We start from the raw sequence: 17702 nt of genomic DNA on the forward strand, positions 1-17702 counted from the left end.
GTCTTGCAGAAGGAAAACAAACCCTAAACATACATCCAGAGCTACAGTGTAATGTTTTAGATCAAACTATAATTGTGTGTTAAGATAATTTTTTGAATGTCCATAAAATCAAAGTGAGAATCTATGGCAAGACTTGAAAACTGCTATTCATAGACACTCTCCATCCAATTTGAATCCAAGATTAGATATTTAAAGCTGCCAAGTAGAAAAACCAAAAAGACTCCAAAAAGACTTGGAGTCTTTGCAGGTTGTTCTACAAGGCCAAAATTATATTGTACTTTGTATTGTTTTATCTCTTAAAAATGCTTGTGGTTGGGATGTGGCAAAAGTCTGCATATTCAATCCAGAGGTGTAAGTACTTTTAGAAGTAGTTTTATTACACTATGCTTTCTACTTTTGAGATTTCACATTATGAAGTGCTACTCTTGAGTAAAATGCCTGGTTACTCTGCCCACTTTGAGTAACTTCATTGAATGAAAACCAAAGATAATTTTAACAAAAATAGTTACCTATTGTGTATGCTTATATGAGACATCTGGTTTGTACTGTTATGTTATTTTCTACCTCCTGAGGTATGACGAGGTCAAGAAAATATAACAATATTGTTACTGGAAATTTTTGATCCATTCTAGTATGTACCAACTAATGTATCAGTCTAAGTTTAATGCTGAAAAACAATTTGGAAAATTGTTTATTTTGTAATTATGTTATTTGTATTACCATTATTCATCTGTGTGATGACATTTTAAAATATTAAATCACTTGAAAGATTTGGACGATTATTTTGAAAGGAATTCCTTTTCCGGTCTCACCATAGTTAAATCCCGTGGGTTTGACAGCGGTGGTGCGTCAAATGATGGTTAAGCAGCGCAAGGAGTTCCTCATTCATTCTCCTCCTGTGTTTACGCGCAGCGGCGGGTATCCCAGGAAAGGAAAAAAAAGGAGGACACCATGGAAACACAAGTGATGTCAAAAAAATAATAATAATAAAAAAAAAATCCAGACCGGATGTTGATCAGGAGCACCATGACTGCTTTAAAGGACTAATGATTTTTGATCTTGTCACTATTTTATACTTTTACCTGCATCTATCCGGGTCAGTCATTCATTCTGCGATCCACGCTGGTCTTACATAAACCCACCAGTCAGCCTACTGGGGTTTGCTTCATTTGATTTCGAGTCCCGCTGTGAGGATGGACACCCGGTTGCTGGTTTGGCTCTGCACCATCGCTGCCCTGTCGGGGACCCGGAGCCCCGCGGCTGCTGCGGGGAGAAGCTGCGCTGACACCCGGCAGGTGTACTCAGAGAAGGGGTACAGCACCAGCACCGCGCCTGTGACTCAGATCTCCGGTAAGACAACAGTCCCACTGCCTGCTTTGCTCAACTTGGGTGCAGCTTTCCTTAGCATGTCTTAGAATGAATAAAGTTGAATTTGTGTTCATGAAAGTCATATATAACATGACTAAGCCTCACATAATTACCCAAATAAAGTTACAATGTGTGTAAAAACGTTTTATATATTGGCTTTAAAATATAAAACGGTAAAAAAAAAAATAAAAAAAATCATCAAAACGCAATGTGTTGATGAAAGTTTTCCTCAAGAGACATAAAGCAATGCTGTTTAAAACAAATCACACCCGCCCCTTCCTTCCCTCTGCGCGGTTTAAATAGGATGATTAAGGGGATGAGCAAATTGCCAACACCGGTGCAACAAAGAACCTCGCCCCTAATTAGTCTTTGCACTAACCTACAGTTAAATCCATGCATGCAAGTTACATATACAGGCTCTGTTCACTAGAGGTAATCAGCGGGAAACGATGCAGATCTGATGTGGATTACAAGCATTTGCATTTGGGAATAATATAAAGTTTTGGCAGAAGGTTATAAGGAAATATGCCTTTTAGATTAAAATAAAAAACAGGGGGAAATGCTTCATGGACTGCTTTTTGAAGGTATAGCCTTGTACATGTAAATTACTACTTGGCAATCCTCCCACGCAGACACTGAGGTATTTTTATAATTAATGGTGGGTAAAAATGTTTTCTTGCATTGCATATATTTCATGGCAAATCAACTTGGTGTAAAGCAACCGTAGAATTGATTGATTTTTGTGTGTTGGGCTATCACTGCCTGATTCTCTGCTGGCTGTCCCGTGGGCCAGGGGAGCAGATGGCCAGGAGAGAGAGAGAGGGTGAGGGATGAAGGGAGGCAGTTTAGAAATGGAAATACGGGGATGAGAATGGATTGATGGTGAGACACACAGAGAACAAAAGAAACCGAGAGGCACGTCAGGCAGGGAGGATTTGGGATAGACACTTTCCAATGTATTAACAACCAGATATTCATGCCAGGTGTAATTATGCTGCATAAACAAAGATTTGTACCCTTTGAGCGTTGTGTTATCCCCACCTCCTCTTAGCTGTTGTTTGCACATGTTATTACCTAAAGGAAGATGATTGAACCTCATTTGACAAAGAAAGAAAAATTGAATTTGAATAATTCATACAGATAAATTGCAATTTCCTTCCACAGCATTATCTTTAATTAGATTTCCCTATTAAATAACCTATTAATGGCAAGTAGAGTCGACCTTTTCTCTAAACAAATGTACTTTATTCTGACACCAGCAAGGTCATGTGGTTGTAATTATTGATGGAAAGCAGGAACATATAATTTTATATTTCACTAATCTTTTTTCTTTAAATAAAAAGTAAACAAATAGACTTTTTCCTTACACCAGCAAGGTCACTATAATGAAATTGTAATTACAGATGGAACACATCATTTTCTGTTTTACTAATGTTTTTTTTCTTTAAATAGAGGTACATCAGTCCTCAAACCTTGTGGTCCTTCGGATGTTTTTGTTGTAGGTGAGCACCTGCGACTTTGTCCTCAGGATTATACCTGCTGCTCCAGTCAGATGGAGGAGACTCTGTCACTTCAGAGTGAGAGGGACTTCTTGAAAGCCACCGAAGACAACAGCCAATTCCTCTTGACTACCTTCACACAGAGACACCGCCGGTTTGATGGTGAGAGGCTAATACGATATAATATTAAGCAATATGCGGTACTTCTGCTTTTATAATAGATTAGTAAGTTTAATTGTACCTTTAATCAAGAAAAAAACCTTCTTAAACCCAGAGGGCATCCCAATTCAATTCACGTCAAAAATACTTTATTAATCCCAAAGGGAAATTAAATGTTCTTGTAGCTCATTACCCAAGTTTCTTTAAAGTTGTTTTAGAAACTGATGGCTGTATGTAGAGAGGATCTCCTGTAGCAGTTTGTATTACAGTGATACTGAAGAGTCATCTGACTGAACCAAGGGCGTAGGTTTGGTCTAAGTTTTGGTGGGACCTTACAACTTACTCACCAACTCACCAGCATTTAAAATGAATGCTACCACTGCGTAGTATATTGAAATATTAAACTAATCAATGTAGATTTTTGTTTATTTATTTTGTTTTTGTTAAAAAATACATATGTTTTTTTAATTTTATTTATATGGCAAAAATTGGTCGGGACTATTTTATATTCCTTGAATATTGGTCGTGACATGTCACGACCGCCCATACCCAAACCTACGCCCATGGACTGAACACACTGTGCTGTTGCATAATAGTTTGATAAAGAGTCTATTTTATAAAAAGTCCTTCTTTGCACCATGATCTCTAGAGGATCCAGTTATTTTATCATCAATCCTTTTTACTTCACTGGCTTTGTATAAGTAAAGTACAGTTTAGTTTTTTAAAGTGCTTTAAAGGTATAGGAACTATTTTTCTTAGTTAACATATGCTCGTAATCCCACTACAACTATTATTGTCTACTCTGAAGTGGTCAAGTATATTACGTTTTATATCCCTGTTAATTGTTGTATTACCAAAAAGTAAAAAGTACATTTATTTCCATTTAAACTATTTACCTTTATAGTACCTACCATATGATTTTTTTTTACATTTTGAACAAGTAGAAAATAAAAAAAACATAGTTTTTATTTGTTTAGAAAACATCATGAAAATAGAAAACACTATACCATCTAGTCTGATGTAGTCTAATGTATTGCTCTAGAAAAAAAAAAAAACTTTCACTAAGTATATAACATTTTAAATACCTTAGGATGTTTGTAGTAAGACTAATTATTTGTACACCTTTAAGTATGTTTAAATGTTTAAAGGCCTCTAAGTATGCTTAAGGTCTTAAATTTTACAACTATTATGTGATAAAGTAACATATTTTCTGTAACACAGTGGCAGCAGCACATTATCAAAAATCTACATAATTTGAAAGATTTTAGAGCTGCACCAGTCAGGTCTGGTCAAAGATCACCATGTGCCGATTTTCCTGCGATCGGTGATTGTCAAATAATTTCCTAAAATGTTGGATTTCTTTACAACTAGAAAACCCAGTTAGAATTTATTTTCTTCTTCCGCTCGCATTTAAAACTATCTGGACTTCAATATGAACTTAAGCAATAAACAAATCCTAGTTTAGTTGCTGTATGTGTTTAGGTTTTACATAGACCTAACAGAATTCATCCAAACTAAACAGAACTGGTTTGGATCGGACCCTTTCTTACCGCTAATGAAAATGATTTTTTCCACCTCCACTGCAGATTTCCTGTTGTAAACTTAAACTATTTTAAATGAACCACAATGACTTCACTATAACATGTGCTATCTAGCTAGTCTTAGTCAGAGTACTCCTAACCACAGCCTGTAAACTGACCTTCATGATTAAAATTTGTTACTTGCCCCTTTTATGCATCTGGAAGTGGTTTCAATGAGTTTCTACTCTGAAGGCAATTTAGCATTGTGGTGAATTAACATTTCAGTGCAGCAGGTTTCTGTTTCAGCCTGCTCACCAGCTGAATTTACACTTCTCCTCCTACCTGCCATGGACTGTTATCACCTTTTTTTTTAAGCCTTCATGCTTTTATATAATGTCTGAGTCATATAAAGATGCTTAAGGAGTGGGAGACTGGATATGAGTCTTAAAGGCAGATTTTTAATAGAGTACGCGCTGTTATTTACTGCAGTTCAGGATCTGATGTCCCTGTAAGCTGATAATCTTGTGACATGGAGAGGAGGTGATGGACCGCCTACACAGATACACAACTATAATGTATTAAAATAAAAGGTGAATGAGGTTTTCATCATAGTTAATCTTTCTATGTCTGTGCAGAGTTCTTCAGGGAGCTTATAGACCTTTCTGAGAAGTCTATGAACCAGATGTTTACCAAGACCTACGGCCGCCTCTTCACTCAGAACACACATGTCTTCCAGGAGCTGTTCGTGGAGCTTCGGAGATATTATTCCGGTTGGTTTATTCCCTCCTCTATCCACCTGACCCCAGTCTCATATATATTCAGAAGTAATTAAAAAAAAAATAGCAGCAGAGAGATGTTAATGTTGGCTATAGGCTTACTAAAGATAGTAAGAGCAATCTGCCAGGCATCTGAAATAATTCATTGCTGAACTGCTGTTTTATTAAATCGTCAGTCTCTGTGGGCAGCAGTAAAGAACCAGATTTGTCTTTTTTTTGAAGAGTGCTGGCATGCCGAGTGGAATTCAGAGGAAAAGAAAGAGAGAAAAATTCCCACAGATGCCAGACTGTTTCTAATTCTGTGCCATATCGCTCTGTTTTGGCACGACAGCCGTTTGCTGGCAAGTCCGTCTGCAGGCTGTCCCTTGCTTAGTCAACTCGTCTTTGTCTGCCAGGCAGCATGTTTGGCTAATTTGAGGCCGTATCCCCGACTGCAGATTGTACAATCGCAGACTCACTCTGTGAGGAGACCGATAAGTTTCACAGGCAGACAGCATGTCATGCCATATTATAGTCTAGCATTATGGCAGCAAATATTTATAATGTTTTAGCATTTATGTGTCATATGTTGAGCTCTGTTTAAATTATGGTTGATTTCCTTTTCCATCACCATGAGAGCAACAATGTGTTCCAGTCTTCTGAACTCCCGAAGAGCTAATTCAGGTCTAAATTAGTGTGTTATTTCAGTCACAAGTTGCTGACAGTCAATTAGTGTGCCTCCTCGACCAAATTAATCTCATGTGATATTCCTTATTCTCAGTGTTGTGTTATGTAACTTCAAATGTATGATGACCTTTAGTACACAGACTTAAGATGTTAAATGCAAAATAAAGAATTAAAAAACATTTGTGAACATGTTTCCTATACGTGACCTTTTCATCTAGTGATGTATTTCCCCCCAATTTTCCATTACCCTTTTTGTCCTCAGGGGGCAGTGTGAGTCTGACAGAGGTCTTCTCAGACTTCTGGTCCGGACTTGTGGAGCGAGTCTTCTCATTGGTCAACCCTCAATATCAGTTCAGTGATGACTACCTGGAGTGTGTCAGCAAACACACTGAGCAGCTACAGCCGTTTGGAGATGTTCCTCGCAAACTTCGAGTGCAGGTGTGTGTGGGGGTGTGCGTGCGAGTGTGTGTGTGTATGAAGTACTGGTAGCCCCCCCAAAATCAGACCCCTGTCTTAAGAAAATAAAAGTTGGGTTCTGATTACAATATTTGGTTTGGTTTTCAGGTGTCCAGAGCTTTCATAGCTGCTAGAGCTCTATCTCAGGGCCTAGCTTTTGGTCGGGATATGGTAAATACGGCCACAAAGGTGAGTGATAATCCCAGATTAGTTTTCTCTTCTCTCGGCAAGTACAGTGGCACTATGTAATGAAGACAAGTAATCTTAATCTCACCCTTAAGCAAAAAATTTATTTTATTTCTAATAATAGCCACTTTCTGAAATAGCTTCTTTAAATGCTGTTTAAACTAAAAAGGTCTGCTCTCTCAAGAACATTTAACCTAGTTATTTTTGTTTAATTTAAATCATAAGAGCACGTATCAATATTTCAGCAAGTGCCAGTATTCAACATTATTGAATACTCTTGTATATTGATTTCAACAATCAATATTCAATGCCATCTGAATAATATTCATTTGGCAATATTCGGTTGGCAATATTCAGTTGCTGAATGCCAACTGATTGCTGAATGCCAATTATTTGGCTTTCAGCAATGCCAACTGTTTGCTGAATGACGGAAGACTGACTTTTATTAATTATTTTCTAACACAAGACTCCCTATGCTGATGCAAACCTGCCTTGTTTTAGCTTGCACTGTTGACATGGCGTGTTTTTGTGTTGTTTTTTGTCTGTTTTCCAGTTGACAGCCGATTCAGAGTGTGTGCGTGGCCTTATGCGTCAGTGGTACTGCCCCCTGTGTCGAGGCTTGCCCTTTCTCCGGCCCTGCCACTCGCTGTGCCTTAACGTGATGAAGGGCTGCTTAGCCAATCAGGCAGAGCTGGACACAGAGTGGAACAATTTCATAGGTGAATCTGGGGATAAAAAACAATCCACGCAACATGATGTCCTGGTATTTTTCCAATACAAATATATAAATGGGACATATTTGTGAAAAGGTTTCAAGGATCCAACGTCATTCTACATTTTGCAGATTTTACCCATAAACTTACATCATTGCATTTCATTTTATTTTTCTTTTTAGTATAATATTTTCATGGATTGTGTTGAAAAATAGTAATAAAAATGCTAAAAGATGACCTATTTTGGATGCACATTATTTTCTGGAAACTTCATTAAACCCTATTTTTATAATGTTGTAGTACTTATCTCCATTTGGACCAGATGACTCCTATGGTACCATATTTAAAGAGCAAAGCCCTTCATCAAAATTCAGCTTGGTTGAGTGGACAGATCTGTGGAAGGTTCTAGTGGCTCCAAACCTTGATTTCTTTCATTTCCAAATAATATAGACCAAAGTGCTCTTTGGGATGTTCAGTGCTGACAAATTATTCATCCCCAGATTTCAACCTTCCCACAATCCACTCTTGGAGGTCTATAGACGGTTCCTTCGGTTGCATTGGTTTCTGCTGTGATTTGCATGGTCAGCTGTAAGACCATGGACTAGTTTATTTTAGTCATGTTCGATAAACTAAACTGACAAGAGGAGGATTCAAATCCAGCTGATAGTTTAGTGTCTCATAGGTGATAAGTGGAGATCAGATATACCTTTGTGCATCATCATAATGGGTAAATCATGTACCTGATTTATTTTGAACATAAACTTATAGAAAGTTAGTTAGTATTTGTATTGATCTGAAAAAAGAGAACTATACTTAAATATCTCAAATTAAATATAAGCTTTAGTAAAGGGTTGAAATTACAAATAGCCCAGACTGATTGTATAGCAACATATTAGTAAACTGCAGCTTAGAGAATTTTTTTCTTAAAGCTAGAACTTATTTAATTGTGTTTAATTTACTCTTAGTGTCGTTATTAGATTGAAAGCTGATTAAAGGCAGTAGCTCTCGTTCTTTTATTTTGTGATCTTCAGTATTTGGTATATTGGTGCTGCCATAATGTTTTTATTCCAGGAATTCATGTCATTATGCAAGCCGTGCTCTGCTGAACTGTTTGGTTTGCTGATGCTGGCCTCAGCTACATTTTAGTTTCTAGGTGAAGGAGGTTATGGATTTCAGCTAAATCGCTCACAACTTAACGTTCTTACAATAGAAAATGTCAGCTGCCAAATTACTTTCGGCAGCTTTTCAATTCATTAACATAATTATACTGGACAGACCAAAAGCTAGAGGTCTTTTATTACACCCTTGTCACTCATTTATTTTCACTTTCTTTTCTCCCTAATAAGTTCCTCCATTAATCATTCATGCCTTTCTGGTCTGTCACAACTGATCTGTGCTGTTGCGTTTTCTTTTCTCTTTCATCAAGCCTATACATTAGCTTTCATCCCTTATTCTTATTAAAAACCACTCACACTCATTTTAGGTATTCTAAATCACCGCACACAATCACCAACCTTGTATTTTATATTCTCCTCTTTGTATTATTACAGTTTAATAAAAAGTCTCTAAAAGATATGTAAAGTGAACCTTTTGGCCAGTAAAATGTACTTTTGGTTTCCATCCAGGCACAGCAAGCCTTTGTCTTAACATTTATTTGCTCTTACAATATGAGTTACAGAAAACCTATTTTTAGCGCGCGTTAACATATTCTGAACATTTGCTGTTGTCTCACCGCAAACCTTTTCTCACTCTTTCTGCCAGATGCTCTTTATGTGGTATCTGAGAAGCTGGAGGGGCCATTTAACTTTGAGCTTGCAGCCGACTCCATTTCTGTAAAAGTCTCTGAGGCCATTATGCACATGCAGGAGAACAGTGTGAGCATCTCCAGAAAGGTAAGAAGAAGATATCTCAACAGTTGATTACATATAGAGATTAATTAAAACAGAACTGAAGTCATTTATGGGAAGGGTCCCGGGCCTTCTTAGCAAGAGGGGTCCTCCTTTGTTTTCCAAATAAACAAAGCTAGTATCTGAAATGACATCAATATGACAAACTGAATTGCAAAGTTAGCTTTAGTGATAAAATTTCAAGGGAACTATCCATTTGTTTTTCCTGCTTCAGGCTTCAGTGTATGTTTTTTTAGAAAAGCCTTAGGAAGTTCCAACATTGCTCAGTGCGCCCAGCAGAGATACTGTGACCCCTGACCTCAATGAGCTTTGATTCCTAATAAACTCAGGTGCAGTGATTACTGCTTTCTGCAAATTCATACATGGAACTCTTGCACAAAAATAAAACAAGTGCACATTTTCAGAGTCCATAAACATAATTATCCTGTGTTCTCAGTATTCCAGGTTCAACTTTTATCTTGTTTAATTGTCTAATCTTCCAAATGGATATCGGGAAAAGGGGATTTAGAAGCAGTAAATGAGCGCCTCATTTTCTGTTTTCATTCCAGAAAACAACCATCTTTTGTGATATCTTAAGATTTTCTCCTTTAATTTATAATTTATATCTCTGAAAATTTGGTGCCATTTAAATATGTTTCATTACTATCGGTTTTGTTTGTGTGTTTTTGTTTTGAATCTCAGATAAGACTGCAAAGCTTCACTACTCTCTTTCACTTTTGGGTTTCACCATGCTTAAAAATGAGCATTTCGGTTCTTTGCTGTATGTGGGTGTAGTTGAAGGACCAATGTTGCATCTTGATTAAATTGATGCTTTGGAAATCAGTTTTTGGATGCAAGAGCCCACACTGTTTTTCCTCTTAAGATTTTCAAACATTAAGTTGCTTCAGTTTTGAAGTTGAAGAATCTTGTGTTAAAAGCTTATGGTCAACTTTTGAAATGATGTAGGAAGCTGCATAGTAACTGCATAAATACAGAAATGTTGTATGACTTTGTAGCAGTAGGAAATCTGAAAATTCTCATTGCACATACACGTGTCTGATAAATTTGTCCTTGTAGGTCTTCCAAGGCTGTGGGAATCCATCTCCAGCAAGGAACAAACGTTCTCCCAGCGAGTCAGGAGGGAACAGGAAGCCCTTTCGCACCTACACCCCCGAGGAGAAACCCACCACAGCTGCAGGCACCAACCTGGACCGGCTGGTGAGTGGGGAAAAAATGACAGCAGAGACTAATTGTAGCTTTAGTCCAGCTGTAGGCAGCTGAGAATCCTTTGGACATCCATAGCCTTTCATTATTAGAAACTTTAAAGCAAAATACTAGACTTAGCACTCTAATTAATATGCTAATATCTGTATTGTATTATTTAGTCACACTACTGTTATTTCAAACAATTGGAGCCTTCAGTTTGTACACCTGGAACAGTTTTTATATTTTGCCACATTCAAACCAGAGATATTAATGTATTTTATTGGCTATTGATATAGATCGACACCAAGTAACACATGAGTGTGAGCCAGAAGAAAAAACATGGTTTTCGATTATTTTGTACATACAAACTTAACATTCTGGTGTCCATATTTTTTCAGTTCCATTTAGTCCAATACAATCCAGTATAGTCATCTGCCTTCAGAAGTTGTCTACTTGGTAATGAGAGTCCACCTGTTTGTAATTTAATTCATCTCCGTATAAATCCAGCTGCTCTTTGAACACCTCAGAGGTTTGTTAGAGAACATTAGTACAAACAGCACCACGGAGATGAAAGAATGCAGCAGGCAGATCTTGTTAAGTTATAAAACCGCATCCCTTTCAATGTCTCATCAAGCGCCGTCCAATCTGTCATAGAAAAACATAAATTGCAGGGGCAAAACTTTATACCTACCCAAACAGTGCAAAATTATCAGGCAAAATAAGAAGAGCATTAATCAGGAAAGCAGCCAAGAGTTCCAGGGTAACTCTGGAGTAGCTCCAAAAAACAAATCACAGCTCAGGTGTGAAATCTGTCAACAGGATGTTCTTAGTCATGCACTACACAAATCTGGACTTTATGAAATAGTTGCAAGTAGAAAGTCATTGATGAAAGAGTGCACTAAAAAGTCCTATTTTCAGATTTTGGACAAACTCAGTAGATGTGAAGGAAGGTACTGGTCAAATGACACTAAAAGTTGGGTATACATGCAGAACACTACGGGTGGTATGTAGGACTTCACATAATCCAAAACATTTCAATGGTTAAACATGTTATTGGGAGCGTTATGCAGGAATATGGAAGCTGAATTGATGGGAAGATGGAAGACCAGGTATCAAAGTACAAATGTACACCCCTTTTCAGCTTTTGTCATTTGTAAAAAAATAAAATAAAAAAAAAAGAAATTAAGACCAGGTATCCTTGTGTTTTGACTTCATAACTATGCACAATTTTGTGTTGGTTCATCTAGTAAAATCCCCCAAAAATACATTAATGTTTGCAGTTGTAAAGTCAGATATTCAAGTGAATAAACACTTGTGTAAGGTACTGCATGTTAGGTCATTTAGTAAAACTATGTACAATGTACAGTACATGCTTTATCTGTGAACATATTAAATCAAAAATGCTTCCAGAAAATTCAATAAATCAAAAAGAGGGCAAAGTCAAACAAAGGTTGATGTTTTGAAAACATATTGGTCTTTCAAAGCAGAAGAGCTCACTTAGACCTACAAGATAAGGATGAGCATTGATGTGTTAGTGTATTAATTATATGTCCAACAAAGGACGTGTGGTGTAATCAGTAAACAGTGTCATGTCTGCTTTTCACATTGCCCACCATCAGGACCGTACATGGTTCTTTCACCCAGCCGAACAAAGACTGAAACTTCAAAACGAAGTCTGAATCATTCCCGGTATCCTTCCACCTCCACACAGGTTACTGAGCTGAAGGAGCGACTGAGGCCTATGCGAGGCTTCTGGGTGTCCCTCCCACACACCATCTGCAACGATGAGAGGATGGCTGCCGACGTCACTAATGAGGACCGCTGCTGGAACGGGCAGACCCGGGGGAGGTGAGCCAGATCAGAGGAAAGTGACTGGAGGTGATGAATGTGGGGAAGGTAGGAGAAGCTTTCAGGAATAGACAGAGGAGGAGAGAGTGAGGGAATGTATTTTATTTAGCCTCCACCAGTCACCCACATGCTCTCTGCAGGAAGCTTGATTTTATGCTCACAGATCCAGCCAAGATAGCAGGTTTGACATTATAAGACACGGTATGACACAAGTCCATTTGGATTGGTGAGAGGAGAATGAAGTCTAGTAATACTGCTGCATTAAGCGACAGTGAGACTATAACTACACTGAAATTAGACACGCTAATCAGAACTGGAATAGCAGCCAGATTTACTGCCATCAAGTTTCATTCATTGCTAAAGCCAACTATATTATTTAAAGATTGCAATAACTTTGTTTTTATTATTTCTTCAATTTTTGCTTGATTGAGCTGTATGTTTTCCATCACACAACAAAGGAAAAAGGATAGGTATTTTGTTTACCTAAATACAAAGAAAGAACCACAGACAACGTTTATGAGTTTTCAACCAAGCTTCTGCAGAATGAGGAAGCATAGCAAACCACTTCTCCAAGGTGTTTGCCATGCGTTCTGGCTCCCTGCAGCAGAGCCTATCTTTTTATTAAGCAGGAGAAAGAAGGGAGTCGAGAGTGAAATGTGGGAGAGTGATAAATCAAATAATGGCTATTCTGAAACAAGGAAGAACACATGAACTAACACACAGGTCCTTTAAGGAGATTAGAAGATTAGAAAGCAGCTGCAGCTTCAAGGTTTAGGGAAAAAGCAAAGTTTTGTCTTTCACACGGTTTAACAAATTCCTCCTCTCTGGGGTGTGAATACTAAACCTATGAACGAAAAGCAAACTGGTAACTACTTATGTAAGAATGATAACAAAACATAATTATTCTAACAAAAAACATTTAATAAAAATATTCAAATAGCAATGTTAAAATTAGGCTTTCTTTTATTAAAGGAATCTCCAAACCAACCTGACCCTATGTAAAAATATAAATGTACCCCTTGGTAATTCATGAATTAATTTTGATTATTCACCTTTCAGGTTCAATTTAACACCTTTACTATCTATAGAATCAAGAAATATTTGAGAACCTGCCTGACAGCCTGAGATAAACAAGGTGAAAAAATAAATAAATAAATGTACATGGAAATCTTTCTGTAACATTATATGTTAGTTTGATTTGAATTGAAGCTTATTTGCCACATCAATGACTCAGTCTCAAACAAAACATGGTCATCTGGTAGTTTCTCATGATGCAGCAGTTACAACAGCCTGGACTTTGAGAGCTAAAACTTCTCTTTCACTGCTGTGATTAAGACAGGAAATAATCTGCTCAAAATCACAAAATTTATGGTTTCTGGATGGGAAGTATGTGAATGACTTTGTGTGTGCAGGTACCTGCCGGATGTTACAGGCAACGGACTCGCCAGCCAAATAAACAACCCAGAGGTGGAGGTGGACATTGCCCGTCCAGATGTGAAGGTCAAACAGCTAATCGTGGATCTGAAGGTGGTGACCAACAAACTGAAGCATGCTGAACGCGGACAGGATATAAATTTCATAGACAGTGAGTTTACCTTTAGTTACCTTTCTGAAGTATTCAACGTTTTTGTCACATTTTTGTTTTTATTGGGATTTTGTGTAATAAATCAGTACAAAGAATAGCTGTAATCACCCTTCCTGGCTCAATTCCTCACGAGACCTCCATTTTCTGCCATTAGAGTTTGCTCATCTAGAGATTGAACATTTAGACCATTCTTATTTTCAATTCAGTCAAAATGGATGAAGAACATCAATGAACATCATCCATTGACATTTTTAAGACTCGCCACAGATTTAAAATTAGATTAAGGACTGAACTTTGACTGGGCCATTCTATCACATGGGTATACTTTGATCAAACCTCTGGATTGAAGCTTTTTTTTTAGTGTTGTTCTGCTGGAAGGTGAACCTCTGCAAAATTGAACAAATTATTTAAGTGAGCCATGATCACTGCAGCACCTCTATAAATGAACTCTTTGTCAAGCCTATTAGATTAGGTGAATAAGGTGGATCTTTGTAGATTTTTTTTCTCCATTGAAAAGGAGGAGTATCAGAGTAAAAGGGAAATACAAGAGCACACCACATTTCTTCCTTCATTCACGAATGAGGGAAGAAGAGAGCGGGAGATTCTTTAATAATTCCCAATTGTTAAAGCATTTTAAAAAACCATTTAACTTCTGCCTTCCACTTCACAATTATGTACTATTTTGTGTTGATCACATAAAATCTCAAGAAAATATTATGTATCATGTCGTAACATTACCTGTGGAAAAATCTAAAGGAAACTGTAAATCTCCAAAGGATTCCGTTTTGTTGTGAAATCCATATTTACTGGCATACATCTTCTTATTGCCTCCAGATTGAATATAAATGCATCTGTTTTTATTATTATTTCAGGTGAGGAGGGCAGTGGCTCAGGGGGTGGAGATCATGATGAAAGGTACAGTGATGATTGGCCAGGTTATGGCCCTCACTCTCCTCCGTACAGCAAAACCCCACGTAACCCCGTCTCCAATCCGGCAAAGCCTACGCGAGGCCGGGAGAGAAACGGGTCCAAGTGGAGCAGAAACCATGGCCAGGGGCGCATCAAAGCCTCTGCCACCTCTCCTCATCTGCACATTTCCTCCCTTGTTCCCTTGTTGTCCTTGCAGTTTGTGATCATGGTTTCCCCCTTGTGGAGATAGCTGGTTATTGCAATCTGGAGGTATCGTGGGGAGTTTTCTGTCATGCTGCCGTCTTAAGCACATTCTGAAGATTTTAAAAAAGCAATTCCATTGCAAGGACAAACCCAGGCTAAATTAGCAATAAAGAAAACACTTTTTTTACACTACACTGAAGAAATCAGAATAAAATTCTCTCTCCCCAATTATCAAAAGCAAACATTCCCCAATTTTGAGGTAAAAAAACAAACAAGACAAGTAGAGCTATGTTTTAAGTGCCACTTGCGAGATTTTGACCTATTGGAGTTTGTTACTAAATGGTGTACTTTTTTGATGAAAGTTGAAAAAGATTTTTGTATTATTATTTAACATCAAGTGAATTAGCACCTTTTTTGAGTGTTTAAGACAGTGAATAGTCTCATCTGTGAAGTAGAGGTTAGTGGTCCCAATTATTATTATTATGTTTCAGCAAAAAGTTAATTCACACTAAGGACATCTGTTTGCTACTTGCTTTTTCTCGATTGACTTTGAGCCTTTTACTTTTTTTTGCCTTGTCTAAGAGAGGGCTTTAACTTACATGTCTAACTTGATCCTAGAAATAAAAACAAACATTTTACTCTGAAAACCAAACCAGGGGCTGAGTTTGAATGTAAAGTATTAAACAATTTTTTAAACTTATTTGTAAAATGTTTTGTTGATATACGTACATGAGTTTGAAGGCACTGATTTGTGTAACTGGAAAAAAAGAGAACAGTAAAGGTGCATTTATAATCATGATCTGAGAATATAGTCACTATTGTAAAACAGTTTCCATTAGTTGAAGTATTCTTCTATGGTTTAGTCAGATCTAAACAAATATGATGATCCCATCTCATGAGTGACTTTTTCTGGCTGTTTGGAAATTTTTCTACTTTCTTCTTCCAAAAATAACAAAGAACGATCTTTAACTCTAACGTGATTTTGAGTTATTAGAAAAATCCCAAAACAGTTGGTTTCAAAGAAAACATGTTTGAATGATATTCAGAAAGCTTGCCGTTTGACACTGTGGACAAAAAGCTTAACTTGTGGGAGATTATTGAATAATAATTTTCTGATTGTGTTGTATTGCTTGGCTATCAAATTGTTGCAAAAATTACATATGTTGAGTCAGTTCATATAATGGATGTGCATGGTATTAAGTTTTAAATGCTGTGCACCATATTTACCAACTGAAAATTTGGATTTTAATTTGCTGCCAACAAACTCTAGATGTTTCTATGTTTTTGAATTTTATTTTGAGGTAAAACTACTAATCAACTGTTTGCTCATTTAAAGACCCATGCACTAAGAACATTTCCCAAAATGTCAACATAAAACACAAAGTTACTGAAGTCTGTTGGTTGGTCTTTTGAAGAGAAAAGAGGCACTGAGACTCGAAAAGAATGTATAAATGCTGCAAACGGACACTGGAAAATCTGGTTTTGACAGAAAAAGAAATGCTCCATTATACAAAACAGCCACTGTAGTAAAAAAAAAAATCAAGCATTTATTTGCTCTGCTTTAAAAATGTTCATTCTGAGCCAAACTTTTTCATCGAATAACACCAGCAAGTCAGAAGTTATTGTCAGTTCAGAAAAAAAGCCTTCCAGTAGAAACAGGGGCATTCATCTGCATTGTTTCACCACACACAGTATTAAATTACACAACAAATGAATGAAAGTGTTTTAATGATGTGCTTTTGATGATCAGCAGCCAGATAATTGAGTGGCAGCATCCGTTGTATATGTTAAACTTCAGGAACTCTTTCTCTGATAACTTCTGCAAACATTCCTGTCAAGGTGAAAATATGGCACAACTTTTTTTCATGTTGTAACTGTTTTTTGGTATCAAACCAGTGATATTTTCAGCTTCAATAAAAACCTGAAGGAAAATTTTTGTTCCTTTTCTTATTTCACAAAATACATGAAAGCACAGTTAAAATCGGCATTCTTGACATTTAAACATTTATACTGAGGTATAAAATCTTATTTTTGTGTCATTACGCTATAGAAGAGGGTATATGCAATATGCTATTGCATATACTAACCACAGTTAGCTGCTTACACAATCTACAAATCTGCCAATTCATGGGAAGTAATGTGTTGTTTTATGAGAAAAACAAACTCTGAATGTCTTTGTCAAAAAATATGAGAAGCAAGAAAAGGTCCAAACTTTTGTGTTAACACTGTGTGCAATAAATTGATTAGAAGAAGGATGTGCAGTCAGTTTAACCTATAGAAAATGTAACAATTTAACTTTAATTACGAGCAATTAAAATAAACAAAAAACATTTATGCTCACAGCAATTCAGCACAGAACAACCAACCACTGAAATAGATGTGAATAATTCAGCAGACTTAGAAAAATAAACTACCACCAGAGGGCACCAAAGGATTTTTGAACATCAATTCAGCATCTGGGGCCAAAAATTAATGCGACACCAACTACAAAAGGTTGCAACAGTTTCACAAGGGTGACAGGAGCAATCAAATAAAATCTACCAGCAGGGGGCACTAACGGATTTTTCAACACTAATTCAGCGTCTTAGGCCCAAGGCCGTCAAAAATAAATGCAACAGCAACTACTCAAAAGGATGTCAATTTTCCAAATGACTAAACAAAGAAATAAAATGTACCTTTAGGGGGCACAAAAGGTTTTTTCAGCACCAAGTCAGCATATTG

General features: G+C 37.0%; 1 protein-coding gene across 1 annotated transcript; it reads left to right on the top strand.

The window, feature by feature from the left end:
- The first annotated feature begins 862 nt into the window (after window positions 1-862).
- gpc2 (glypican 2) lies at window positions 863-16913 on the top strand. Its single transcript, XM_028009738.1, has 11 exons — window positions 863-1350; window positions 2871-3029; window positions 5182-5316; window positions 6251-6426; window positions 6553-6633; window positions 7184-7349; window positions 9105-9235; window positions 10307-10447; window positions 12147-12283; window positions 13696-13868; window positions 14741-16913. Exons 1-11 carry the CDS (start codon window positions 1194-1196, stop codon window positions 15025-15027), a joined length of 1743 nt encoding a protein of 580 aa, XP_027865539.1. The 5' UTR covers window positions 863-1193; the 3' UTR covers window positions 15028-16913.
- The last annotated feature ends 789 nt before the right edge of the window (window positions 16914-17702 follow it).

This window comes from Xiphophorus couchianus, chromosome 23 (genome assembly GCF_001444195.1).
Source record: "Xiphophorus couchianus chromosome 23, X_couchianus-1.0, whole genome shotgun sequence".
Taxonomy (NCBI): domain Eukaryota; kingdom Metazoa; phylum Chordata; class Actinopteri; order Cyprinodontiformes; family Poeciliidae; genus Xiphophorus; species Xiphophorus couchianus.

What these genes read in the sequence shown, in the direction of transcription:
- gpc2 (XM_028009738.1), top strand. Translation starts at nt 1,194, where the DNA reads ATGGACACCCGGTTGCTGGTTTGGCTCTGCACCATCGCTGCCCTGTCG. An exon ending in CTCGCAAACTTCGAGTGCAG is followed by an intron (nt 6,427 to 6,552) that starts GTGTGTGTGGGG and finishes TTTGGTTTTCAG; the next exon opens with GTGTCCAGAGCTTTCATAGC. An exon ending in GTGTGAGCATCTCCAGAAAG is followed by an intron (nt 9,236 to 10,306) that starts GTAAGAAGAAGA and finishes TTGTCCTTGTAG; the next exon opens with GTCTTCCAAGGCTGTGGGAA.